This window comes from Alexandromys fortis, unplaced genomic scaffold (genome assembly GCF_014885135.2).
Source record: "Alexandromys fortis isolate MF-2015 unplaced genomic scaffold, M_Fortis_MF-2015_v1.1 scaffold_0, whole genome shotgun sequence".
Classification (NCBI taxonomy): Eukaryota; Metazoa; Chordata; class Mammalia; order Rodentia; family Cricetidae; genus Alexandromys; species Alexandromys fortis.
In genome coordinates, this window is record NW_026067949.1 from 13,030,357 (window position 1) to 13,042,958 (window position 12,602).

Genomic DNA, 12,602 nt, shown 5'->3' on the forward strand with positions numbered 1-12,602 from the left:
AAGATCCAGTGACTCGCCCAAAGTCTCCCAGAGGCTATGAACAGTCACCAAACATCAAATAATAAGGGGGAAGGATGGGAAAGTGTGGTTGGTAATGGAGAGTTAAACGGGACGGTGGTGGTTGGGGCAGATGAGGGAGAACCCAGTCCCAGGGAAAGTAAGGGGACAAAAAGAAACCCCAGGAAAGGGGCGCGGGCAAAAGCCTGTCTGCATCTGCCACCAGTGTCCCGCCCGCCCGCGGGGCCCGTAGCCTCGCCCTTCCTAGAGGCCCCGCCCTCAGATGCCCCGCCCCGCGCGAGGTGCCTCCCGCTCAGGCCCCGCCTCCGAGCCCGGAGACTCCGCCCCGCTCTCTAGTCCCGGAAGCGAAAGCTGCTCCGCCTCTTCCGAGCCAGGTCGCGACCTTGAGACCGGGATCGGGTTGCGTGTCGGGCCTCCGGGGGCCCGAAGCCCCCTCTCTCTTCATGGCTGTGGCACGGAACCTGCGCACCGCGCTCATATTTGGCGGCTTCATCTCCATGGTCGGCGCCGCCTTCTACCCTATCTACTTCCGGCCCCTTATGAGGCTGGAGGAATACCGTGAGTGACCTCTGACCCTGAGCGGTGGCTAGCCCCAGCCTTACGACCCCCCCCCCCCCCCCACCTTAGTCCTACCCTATCTTCCTTTCTGTTCTAGGAGTGCGGAGAAAGGATGTGAGCTTAGTGAGGCCAGCCGGGTTCCAGCTCTCTCTGTGCAGCCCGGTGACCTCGGACAAATGGCCCCATGTCAGACCTTTAATGTTCGGGCTCTAAATACCCATGCACGCGGATCAGTAAACTGTGGAATATCTCTAAGTCACAGAAGTGTTGATGTGTATGAAAGCAGCCTGCACATAGCAGGTCGACACTTAAACACTATTTCACACACAGCATACACACACATATACATATACGTGTATGTGTGTGTATATACATACATATATATATATATGGAATGTTTGATATGTGTCAGATTAGGCATATACTGGATCTTTGAATTTGCATAGCCTTCCCTTGAGGTAGATGCTACCCATTTTACAGATGGAACCACGCAGCCTCTAAGTGGTGAAGGAAATGTACCAGCCCAGGCTTCTGTCTCGAGAACCCCCTGCATCCACGCAGACTTAGATGGTGATGCAGGCAGGAGCCTTGATCATCCTGAGCTGGAAGGTGTTTTTTACCGCGCTTCATTTCCATCCCCTAAGACGCCTTGGAGCGGAAATATTTCAAAGCTAAACTGTTAACCTGGGTTTTTGAGTTTTTCCTCAAATCGTTTTTCAGATTCTGCTGGTTTCCTTCATTTTAAGCTGGTTGCTCACATGACAATGGTGAATGTCCGGGGAGTCATTTTCCTCCTTAATCATTCAGGTCCTATCATTCTAAAAGCCAAACTCTCCTTCCTGGAGACCTATACCTCAGCGCGGATTAGCACTTTGATACATCTGAAACCATCTGTCAGAGAGGAGAGATGAGGCATTAGAGGCTCATTTTGTTCTCCAGGAAACCTGAATCGTCCTGAAGATGGAAGAGGGCCAGCCCAGCCCCCAGGGACTATTAGCTGAGGCTGAAGCTTGGCGATTTGAAGTGCCATGCAAATGCTCTCTCTGCCTGTCTCTGGTGCTATAGCATTTGGTTTCTGGAGGCAGAGCGTTTTAAAGTACGTGCATGCATCCCCTGGCAGCTGCTTTTCATCAGCCCAGACTGAGATGGTCTCTGTGCTTCCGGCCTTCAAGTCCTCCTGCGTGTGCCATGTGTGGTGGGAGCGGAGGCTTGTGTAAAGTCCTGCAGACTGTCTCCATCCCTCTCCCTCACTGGACCCCTGCCCCAGGCTACTTTACTGCAGCTTCTAGAGCTGGACTCGAGACAGAAGGTCTGCTGTGGTCTCCCTTTGGAAAATCCTCTTTCTGAAGACGGGACTGTGGTTCTTAGCTAGTGTGCTTTGTCCTGTGAAGATGGGTTTGCTTGTTACCCCTGAGGGAGAGAGGAGGCGGTGAGTGGGCTGTTAGTACCTAGTGGATAGGATTCAGGATAAATTTTCCACAATGCACAGAAGTCACCCAGGAGGAAGCATCAAAATGCGAGGGCTGGCCTGGTCTCAGTCAGCCAGTGAGGAGGAAGCATGCCCTGTGTTCCTACACGTCTTCTTAGGACTCCTTCTCAGTCTTTGACTGCCTAAGTTGCTGCTGGCAGGCAAGTCAAGCTCTGGGGTGAACTTCTTGCAAGAATAACTATTATAGTGTGTTTTTAGATTTAAGGCTATCCACAGCTCACCTTGTATCTTATTTTGATGAATTTGGCCAACTTTAACTGAAAGTCGTAACTAAATCTTTCAAAAAGTAAGTAATACTGAACAGCCAATTTTTATCGGAAGCTTGTGTTTTTTTTTTTTTTGTTTTGTTTTTTGGGCTCTCTTCCAAGCACTTCAACTGTTAAGCCATTTAGTGCTCATAATAACCCTTGGTGGGAGCTGTTAGTTGAATAACCTGTAGGCAAGGTATTTCCTCACTCTGAATCTTGCTGGCTTCCCCGGTTTTGATGGTGGTGTTTATTGGACTGAATTTACAGGTTTGGGGTGAATTAAGTATTACCTGTGGAAATTTCTAGTACATTCTCATATCAGGAACGGTAGAGAAATCACTTTTGGAAGGAAGACTTAGGCGAGGATTGAGATGGAGGTGACGAGAATGTGATGATGGGCAGGTGTGTGCCTGGGGCTGGCCGGCCCTGGAGTAAGCGTGTCCAGCTGGCTCGCGTGCTTGGGGTCAGAACTGGGAGCCTGCTGTACGGGTGAGCCTCTGTTCACTTCAGTGCGTTCAGGTTTTAGTGTTTAGACCATTTCCTTTCTTATGCTCAAACCCCAGATTTTAGTTGTCACTCATGCGAGGTGAGGTTTAGATATGGGGGCCTGTGTGTGGTGGCCCCAGCACCTCGTTCCCGGCCACTCTTCTCACCCTGTCCTGTCCACGTGTCTCTTGCAAACTGTCTTAGCCCAGTGTGTTCCCTGCTCCTTCACCAGCTCTTCATCTTTCCGTCTGTCCCTCATGTCTTTCTTGTGTGCATATTGTTTTTCTTTTGAAGAGCCTATGAGGAAAATGTACTATTGTGTGTTGTTGAGGGGGTGCGCATACACAGCTTATGTGTGGGTCAAAGGACAGCTTTGTAGAGTCGTTTCTCACCTGCCTTTTCATGGCTTGTGGGATTGAACTGAGGTCACTGGGCTTGCTTGGCAAGTGTTTTGCTGGCTGAGCCATCCTGCTGGCCCCAGTTGAGTTCTTTCTGAACTACACCTGGTACTACTGCTTTGGTGAGAATTTGTCACGGGAAACTATTTTGGTTTGTGAGGCGGTGTGGAGCTCTCCAGGTCTTTGGCACTGGTCCTGCCATTTGTCCTTCAAGTGCAGTCATCTGGCTTATTTAATTAAAACCCCGCGGTTACCCCACCGCTATCTTCAAAGTTCAGCCAGTGGAGGTTATGGAAGTGTTTTAACAAGGTGACCAGATCCACTGTATGCCAGCTTCGGTGCCAGTATAGGGAAGAGAGCCCTGAAGGGTCTAGAGGCAGAAAGATGGGTACTAAAAAGCAGTATCCTTTTGTCCCTCCTTAGGAAGTGGTACCCAGCCTGTACCAGACCACTTCTGGGGCTGAGGGACTAGTGCACAGGGCCTTGTGACTGCCGAGCCCTGCCTTAGTATTCTGTTGCTATGAGGAGACACCATGATCACAGCAACTCTTATAAAAGAAAGTATTTAATGGGGGCTGGCTTACAGTTTAGGAGGTGTACTCATTTTAATCATGGTGGGAGCATGGTGGCACACAGGCAGATGTACTGGAGAAGGAGCTGAGAGAGCTATATCTGGATCCCAGGCAACAGGAAAAGACTGCCCCACTGGGTCCTGCTTGGGCTTTTGAAAACCTCAGAGGCCTCCCCTGATAGCACATTTCTTCCACAAAGGCCACATCCACGAATCCTTTAAATAGTGCCACTCCCTGGTGACCAACTTTTCAGATACACAGGACCAGGGAGGACATTCTTAATCAAACCACAGACCCCAAGGGTGAGGGATAACGGCTCCTATCTCCTTGACTCCAGCAACCAGGAAGGTGGTTGTGGTGATGGTGACAACCAATTGAAGGCATCGGTTTGAGGGCAGAGGTTGAATAGGTGCCATTTTGGACAGTTGAAGTGTTAGGCACCAGCTTCTGGAGCTGCCCAGAGGCAGAACAGTACCCAGTCTGGAGTGGTGTGAGGGACCCGTCAGCGCACTAGGTTGGGGCTCTAGCAAGTGCTCCCAGCTAGAAAATTTAGCGTCCAGAACACCAGCATGCAAATGGCTGAGAAGTGGTCAGCAGAGCAAAGGCCTACAAGGAGCCTCAGGAGGAGCGGGCATAGAGAGGCTTAAAGAGAGCCATAGTGTCAACAAGACAGCTCTCTATGAAAGGGGTGTGACCGCAGGGTCAGGTTGCTTGGAAACAGGGGTGAGTGAAAGTATCCGTTAGACTTACAGTAGGGTGTCAGAAATAAACTGTCGGTTATGCTTTCGGTGGTTTGAAAGTGAGAAGATTGCAGCAGACCCAAGAGTAAGTAAGCAGTCTGTTAAATGGACATTTACACACGTTTGTCTCTTAGTAGGAACATGGCAACCCTTGAAACAAGCGAAGGGAGGAGGGAGAATGAGGTTTGGCTTTCAGTTTGGGCTGGGAGGTATGGGAACACCAGGAGAGTCCTGACAGGCTAAGGTGCTAGAGAAAAGGACAGTCTGTAGAGGAAGGTGACATGGGCTCCTGAGATCAGGTGGCACAACCTTAGGCAGAGTCAAGACACCTCTTCCCACAACTCTAGAGAAAGGGCAGGTGTAGATGCGTGAACAGGTGGCCTTGGAGTGGCGAGTTGTGAGCACTGTAGCTGTCTGACACAGGGCAACAAACCCTCTGGAAGTGAATGGCGTTCTCCAAGTGTTAACTACTGACTGTCTGGGGTACTTTGGCTTTGCCTGCCTCACAGCTGCGTCTGATAGAGGCTGGCTAGATGGTTCATCAACCACTTGCTGCCAAGCCTGAAGAGCTGAGTTTGATCCTGGATGCTATGAGGTAGAAGAAAAGAACCAACTCTACAGTTGGTCTTCACCTCCACCTGTGTGCCAGGGCCCTGTGTGTCTTTATGGAGAAGAGGGAACACAGGAGATGTCTTCCAGCCAGGTCATAAAGTAAGCACCAATCATAGCAGCCTTTACACTGATGGAGTGCTGCTTCCACCAATTGTGCGCGTGTCTTTGTAGCAAGGAGGGAGGCCACTTGGTCATTCCTGGCTGCTTAGTCCGAAATAATCACACAGAAACTGTATTTAGTCTAGCTCTTGGCCTGTCAGATTTCTTTTAGGCCAATCAGGTGCCTTAGGCAGGCAGGTTAAAACAGCAGCACATCTTTGCAGAGTTAAACAAATGTGTCATAAGCAAATGAAACACATCTTTGCCTAGTCAAACAAATGTAACACGCCTTCACATAGTTAAAGTAATATTCCACAACAACTTCGTATTAACAGTGATTTCAGTAGCCCACGGAGAGGGAGAGGTGGTTCTCCTCTGTAGGCAGACAGTCCCTCCTTGAATGCTCTTCCATGAACCTCTGTGAGGGTCCCTCCACCTGAGCACTGGGTTCACTTGCTGCTTTGCTTCTGCCTCTCAGCAGCTGCTAAGTTCCTCCTCACCTCTGACTGCCCTGTGCACATTTATTATTCCGCATGCTTTGCTTGTTCCAAGGAGTGGGCCACAGTTCTTAGACAGGGGCCCAAGCCATGTCAAGTCAAGGTATCAGGTCCCTCAGGACCAGCCTGGATGTGGGGAATATGGGGTTGGGCAGGTTCCATGATTTCTGCTCCAGTAGGATAATAACCCCACAGGCAGCAGGAATGGGATGGAAGGCTGCTTTGTCAAACAGCAAAAGAGAGACCTGTGGTCACCAAGTAGCAAACCCTGTGACTGGGACGTTCAGTGTGATCTGTAGCTCTCTCACTGACTCACCAAGACTCAGGTGTCTGTTCAATGGGCTGAATTCAGAGTCAATCCATAGCTCAAGTCCTGCTTGACTCGGGAGATAGCAGTTAGTCTTGGGGCTCGGTGATCTGAAACCAGAGGTATGGGCACAGCTCTGTTGCACTTCTGGAGGGAGCCCAAGCATTGCTTTTCCCTTTATCCTTTTGCCAGTGGGGATTGTCTGAGGACTTAGGAGACCATAACTTGATCCTGATGTCTTTACATCCTACAACTAGTCCAATTCTGAGTCTGGCCCTTTAAAAACAGCATGTATTTCAGACATTGAAGTCAAATGGTGACATGGGATAAAGTAAGAGCAGTTTTTTTTTATCTTGATCTTTCCCAGTTTTAATTAGATGTGCAGAATACAGACTCACAGGGTTTTACCGAAGGCCCGGAGCTCATTTATTCCTAACATTTGGGTGCGTGGTCCTGTGTCACTCTGTGTGTTAATTGCTGGATGGACACTTGACCCTGACTCTCTGACCTGGCCCATCTGATGCCCTGTCAGGATGTCTACAAAAGAGTGAAGTTGCAGGGCAGGTTACATGGGTGAGCTGGGAGGAGGTGATTCTCCAGCTTCTCACCTGTGTTCTTCCTGCTGTCCTTTGCTGCCCCAGTTGAAGCTGTGCTGTGTATCTGGTAGAACAAGATTACAAGAACTCACATGATGTGCAGAACCCTTCCTTGTGAGGGCTCTTTCCCTATTACACGCCAGGTCTCAGAATATGCCTTTCACCCCATTCACCGTATAACTGAGTCAAATACAGAGACAGGATGAAGTCCTGGTTCCTAACTAGCATTGCAAAGCTGTCTGTATTCAGCCTGGTGTTAACGAGTGTCAGACACGTTGGCAGTGCCAGAGAGCAGTGATTGAAGCGGCCTCTAGTTCCTTCAGCTAGCTGGCTCGGTGAGCTGCAGCTGTGATGGGGCTTCTGCAACACCAACAGTTCCTCTCAGCTGCCCATTCTCAATTGGTATATTTGGTCTCAGCCAGCTGCTTCACACCAGTGTTCTGTCCTCAGCCAGCTGCTTCACCCAGTGTTCTGTCCCCTCATCCAGGTGCTTCACACCAGTGTTTTGTCCCCCCCCCAGCCAGCTGCTTCACACCAGTGTTCTGTCCCCTCAGCCAGCTGCTTTACACCAGTGTTCTGTCCCCTCATCCAGGTGCTTCACACCAGTGTTCTATCCCCCCAGCCAGCTGCTTCACACCAGTGTTCTGTCCTCTCGGCCAGCTGCTTCACACCAGTGTTCTGTCCTCAGCCAGCTGCTTCACACCAGTGTTCTGTCCCCCCCCAGCCAGCTGCTTCACACCAGTGTTCTGTCCTCTCAGCCAGCTGCTTCACACCAGTGTTCTGTCCTCAGCCAGCTGCTTCACACCAGTGTTCTGTCCCCCCAGCCAGCTGCCTTCACACCAGTGTTCTGTCCCCCCTAGCCAGCTGCTTCACACCCGTGTTCTGTCCCTCCAGCCAGGTGCTTCACACCAGTGTTCTGTCCCCTCAGCCAGCTGCTTCACACCAGTGTTCTGTCCCCTCAGCCAGCTGCTTCACACCAGTGTTCTGTCCCCCCCAGCCAGCTGCTTCACACCTGCTGTTACAGCTGTGCGCTCCCCTCAGTCTGAGTTTCAGTCACCATTCTGTACCTGGATCCTCTTGGATTTATGGCCATTTGGTACCCAGGCATTATCACTGCTTCCCACTTGGTGGTTGTGTTCCGTGGCCTCAGGGCCCCAACTGCTCCAGGGCACTTTGGGCTCTATATTCTAGGTGGATGGCAGAACCTAGTCAGCAGCAGCAAATGGAACTGCCAAGGAAGTGCTTAAGTCTGTCCAGCTATTTTTAAACAAGTAGATGCTTGAAACAGACATCCTGGAATGGAAGCGTATTATTGGCCTTTCTTACCTGGCTGTTTTGAATTAAGAAGAAGCTCAGGTGACAGGAAAGATCCCCGGAATAGAGCCATGGATTCCTGTGTCCTTCACCTGGATTTGCTGGTGGTTAACAGTCACCACGTCTGCTTTCCCTCCTTACGAGAACACGCGCACACCTAGATTGCTGTCATTACCGTTATTTTGTTGAGCCATTTGAGAGCAGGTTGAAGACATAATGAGCTTTTATTCCTAAGTACTTGAGCTAGTTTTTGCTAAAAATAAGGACATTCTTTTACCTAATCACAGTATAGTCAAGAATCCAGGAAATTTAATGTGGATACAACACAGCTGTCTAGTACAGAGACTGTATCCAAATGTTGCCATTTGTCCCAATTATTCCAGGTTGTGATCTGCCTTTTCCTCCACTGGAGGCTGTTGGAGGAGATGGGAAGGTAGATGAGGGCCTGTTCCTTTGGCGGCTTTTCTCTGCCCAGTAACCTGCTGCCCCTTTCCCAGAGCACCCTCAGAAAAGCTGCTCTCGGGTGCCCCGCGTTTGTGTGATGGTCATTATTAAATGCAGCACCAGAATAAGCAGACTTACCGCCCACTGCCAACCTTGGCTCATTCTCAGACGTAGTTAGGCAGATTCTTCTACTACCACACAAAGTCAGCCCACCTGCATGTATAAAAGATTTAATAATACACCATCACCCTTTGACTGGAGAACCAGCCTCAATTAAAACTACAAATCAGACCTCAGCCTTAGCTCCAGGGGGCAGAGTTGGCCTTGCTGCGACACTGGAGTGGGGAATTTTCTAACTCCGGGCCCACAGTTGGCTTTTAGGCATTTTACATGGACACTTGCTCATAACTGAGGCCGGTAATTAGCTTATTTGTTCACGCCGCTAAAGCCTCTCTACCTCCGCTGCTTTCCTGAGCTTCACAGACTTGCTATTCCTCCAGTGACAATGAAATAGAAACCTGTCACCTTCATCAAGATGAACGTGCTAAATCCCAAGAGACTGGCTTCTGTTTTTTCCATTAGCAGATTCTACATTCTTAAATAAAGTGTCTTTGAGTGGTCTCCTGAGTTTCCACAAGTCTGCTTTGACCTCAGAGCGCATCTAAAACATGAATGGATCAGAGAAGCAGGCGGATTAGATAGAGGCTAATGCTCAGTTATCACTTTGTAGGAACTGGTTTAGCTTGCTGGTCCAGGCCAAGCTACCAAGGTGGTTGCATCAGGACCCAGATTATGATGAGATTACAGTCTGTTTAAACAAATCTCCAGCCTCCCCAACCTCATTAGTGATTAGCATGATAGCAGCCAGACGGGGATTCCTGCATCACTTGGTTCTCCACTGCATGACAAGAGGTTGGAACACAATTAGGCATTCTGTCCCTGCCACCAACTAGCAGCTTCCTCCCAGTGGTGCCTGGCAGCCTGCCAGAATCTTGGTCCCTGCAGTGGTACCTGCTTCTTAGTGGGTTTGGTAGCTCAGCGTGACTGAGTTTCTTTTGTCTGTGTATCTAAAATGCTCGTGACAATTATTGTACAAACTTTACCTTTTCCTGCTTTCACAATATCAAAGACATCTTGTTCCTGGTGAGACTCATGGTGGTGTGGTGTGGTGTTTTGCTGGCTGGCACTAAGCACATGTTTGAGACCTCCATCTTTGAGACTTCCCTGTTGACATCCTTCTAGGGCTCAGGTCTGCAGAATTAGATGTCTTTCACAATGAGAACACCTTCGTTGTTAGAGGTGCCACTGTTCCCTTGAGTTGGAGAAGGTCTATTGACATCTGCAGGCCCATAGCATCTGTATGCCATTTACCTGCTAGTCTGAGAGAGGCCAATGGGGAGAAGTCGCCAATGTTCCTTGTCTTCTCTCTCATTTTAGAATTAGATACCAAGATTCCCATAGCCCCCACTGCCCTGCGAAGTTAGTATTGAGAAGACTATTAGGTAAATCATTTAGGATTGACTTTCTGTTTGGTGAGTAGCAGTGTTGGCGGAACCCTGTTTCTTGTATCTGCAGAAGGCCTATGAGGGTAGACAGGGTGGACCTAATAGCAAATAAGAGCTGAGTGTGGCTATAAAGGAACAGTGGGTCTATTAAAACAAAGGTCTGATTATAGCGTTTAATCACTGCAGCTTAGGAGTCAACATCCTCTGGCTCCAAGTCTTTCCTCTAGAAAGCTATCATTTGTCAAGATACTTAAAATACTAATCCTTGGTCGTCACAGGCCTCAGGTTTCTTCCAAACCACTTAGGAAGATGTGTCAGGCAACTTGAAGCCCACCCTCGTAAAATGCTCGGTTTCTCTTGGCCTTTGCTTGTTGGATATCTTCAAAGTGCCAGGCTTAGCTGCTGCAGCTACAGCGAGCTTACTAATTGGCACAGCACCTGCAATCAATTAGGGAAGCTTCAATTATCCAAACCAAAGCCACCCACCCAAAGATTAATTTTCTGCTCTATTTCCTATCAAAAACATAGCATATTTAGCTTGGAGTCCAGTCGGTCCTTCAGCGGAGTGTTTTTAGGCACCATTTTCTTGATAACTGTGCCTGTCCCTTCTTCGCAGCCGCCCTCTGCTTGTAATGTCACCCCCACCATCTCCAGAGCAGTTTCTGTTGTGCTGTGTCCCTTCACGATGCTGGGGTCACAGGAAGATGTGGGCTAGGTGGTTTTTGATTGAAGCGTGGCTCTTTTTACATCATAGGACCTAGCTTTCACGACCTAGCATTAAGTAACGGCATTCCTGAATTGAGTCACACTCATAAATATGCTTTGTAATTGGCCCGTGTTAAAAAAAAGCCCACACCTCCTTTCTGAAACGTAATTAATTGTCCTTTTGTGTTTCTCAGAGAAGGAGCAGGCCGTTAATCGAGCCGGTATTGTCCAGGAAGATGTGCAGCCGCCAGGTAAACTTAAAACATTCCCATGGGGGCGCGTGGCATGAGTGCTTGCTTTGTGAGGAGAGGAGGTGGCTTTCCTCGGGGAGCCTAATCTTGCTGCTGATTTTATGATAGTTCTTGTCTTGTCAGAGCTATCCAAGACTTGATGCCAATATTTCAGTGCCTGGCACTTTTCATAAGATTGCTGGGCCCGATTTTGCACTTGGTAAGCGGGCATAAGGTGTAATTCAATATGCAACAGACCACCTGCTTTGCGGCCTCCCCTCTGCAAACAGCACCCTCACGGGGAAGTAGTGTTTACGGGTGAGCTGTGTTCACTGATGTGGGATTCACTTCCTACAGAAGTCCCCAAAGCTCCCTTCAGGGCTGAACGGGATGTTCCTTTAAAATGATCCAAGTTGGCTAAGAACAAGAGGTTTTCTAGCTTTTTAACCCAACTCCTGCAATCCTTGGGTCCTATGCCAAATCCATTTTTCCTAGTAGGGGATAGTTCCTAAGCCATTTCAAAGCTCCTCACAGCTGCTGGCTGCCAGGCTCCTCCTCACAGGTTCCAGTGGCTGCTCTCCCCCATCAGTGTCTCAGCCACGTGGAAGCTGCATGGCTCAATCCCTGCAGCATCTTGTTTCTTTAGGATCAGGGTGTGGGTGTGGGTGTGTGCGCGCGCGCGCGCACCCGGACACTGAACAGTGATTCCTGATGGGGTTTCTGTGTTTCTCTCCCTAGGGTTGAAAGTGTGGTCCGATCCTTTTGGCAGGAAATGAGGCTGTCAGCAATTCTGATGAGGAAGGTGGACATCTTCATCCTGTACACTCTGCCGTGGGGACGATAGATGCTCCCTGTGGCAGCATCGCTGGAGAGAGAACACTGATGCTGCCAGCCAGAGCCCCTGTGATAGAGACTGTGTGCAAAGACAGTGTTTCCCTAAGTCCCTGGAGAACCTGAACAGATGACACCATTAGGAAGCGCCTTGTGGCTCCGTTGACTTCGCAGGAGCAGAGCCAGCCTGCAGGGCTGTTTGTGGACGATCTGCTTCTCATGCAGTCTTTGTCACTTCCCAGCTGTGATGTGAACCCAAGCAACCTGTGGGCTCAAGGGCCATGGCTGCTTTGCCACTTTCTGATTAACTGATTTCAGTGTGAAAGGCCATACCAAGCCACCTCACAGGGCTCTTCGAGAAGGTTCCAGTTGATAAAGCTGTTTAAGATTACTCTGCTCAGATTAACTATCTCATTGAAAGTCTTTGTATTCTGAAGTAAAGAGATGGGAAGCGAGTCACACTGGGTTACCTTAGAATCATAGGTGAGCCTGGCAGCAGCAAGGCTGTGGGTATTAAAATGGTTTCTCTTAGTTTGCTGCTGTGTACTGTTTTTGTACTGTGTTTGTGTGCACAGATGTGTGTGTGTGTTGTGATTGTGTGTGTGTGTGGTTTGTTTGGGGGACAGGTTCATTTGTTTTAGTTTTTCGAGACAGGGTCTGACAGGCAGGCCTTAAACTCCCAGAGATCCACCTGCCATTGCCTGGCAGAATTTTTTTGTAAACTGAATTCTGATATCAAGAAGTAGTACTATTGTCTAGATTCTATTTGCATAGATGTCTTCCGTAGTTAGGGTTTTATGGCGGTGAGGTGACACCATGACCACCACAACTCTTAACGATGAAAACACTTCACTGGGGCTGGCTTTCAGTTTCAGAGGTTTAGTCTGTTGTCGTTGTGTTGAGAAGCGTGGTGGCATGCAGGAAGACATGGTGCTGGAGAAGGACCTGAGAGT

At 49.2% G+C, this 12,602-nt stretch overlaps 1 protein-coding gene across 3 annotated transcripts; it reads left to right on the forward strand.

Moving 5' to 3' along the window:
- Positions 1 to 342: 342 nt before the first annotated feature.
- Smim20 (small integral membrane protein 20) lies at positions 343 to 12,180 on the forward strand. 3 transcript variants are annotated; one of them, XM_050150083.1, is made up of 3 exons: positions 351 to 576; positions 10,783 to 10,839; positions 11,557 to 12,180. In XM_050150083.1, the coding sequence occupies exons 1-3, from the start codon at positions 462 to 464 to the stop codon at positions 11,592 to 11,594; spliced, it is 210 nt and encodes a 69-aa protein (XP_050006040.1). In that variant the 5' UTR covers positions 351 to 461; the 3' UTR covers positions 11,595 to 12,180. The 3 variants fall into 3 exon arrangements, with proteins under 3 accessions (XP_050006039.1, XP_050006040.1, XP_050006038.1); XM_050150081.1 differs by having other exon boundaries at positions 356 to 576; positions 11,588 to 12,180; XM_050150082.1 differs by lacking the exons at positions 10,783 to 10,839; positions 11,557 to 12,180 and adding an exon at positions 674 to 10,776 and having other exon boundaries at positions 343 to 576.
- The last annotated feature ends 422 nt before the right edge of the window (positions 12,181 to 12,602 follow it).

Coding starts and splice junctions, on each gene's coding strand:
- Smim20 (XM_050150081.1), top strand. CDS start 462: ATGGCTGTGGCACGGAACCTGCGCACCGCGCTCATATTTGGCGGCTTC. Junction 577..10,782: donor TATGAGGCTGGAGGAATACC/GTGAGTGACCTC, acceptor TGTGTTTCTCAG/AGAAGGAGCAGGCCGTTAAT. Junction 10,840..11,587: donor GGAAGATGTGCAGCCGCCAG/GTAAACTTAAAA, acceptor TCCTTTTGGCAG/GAAATGAGGCTGTCAGCAAT.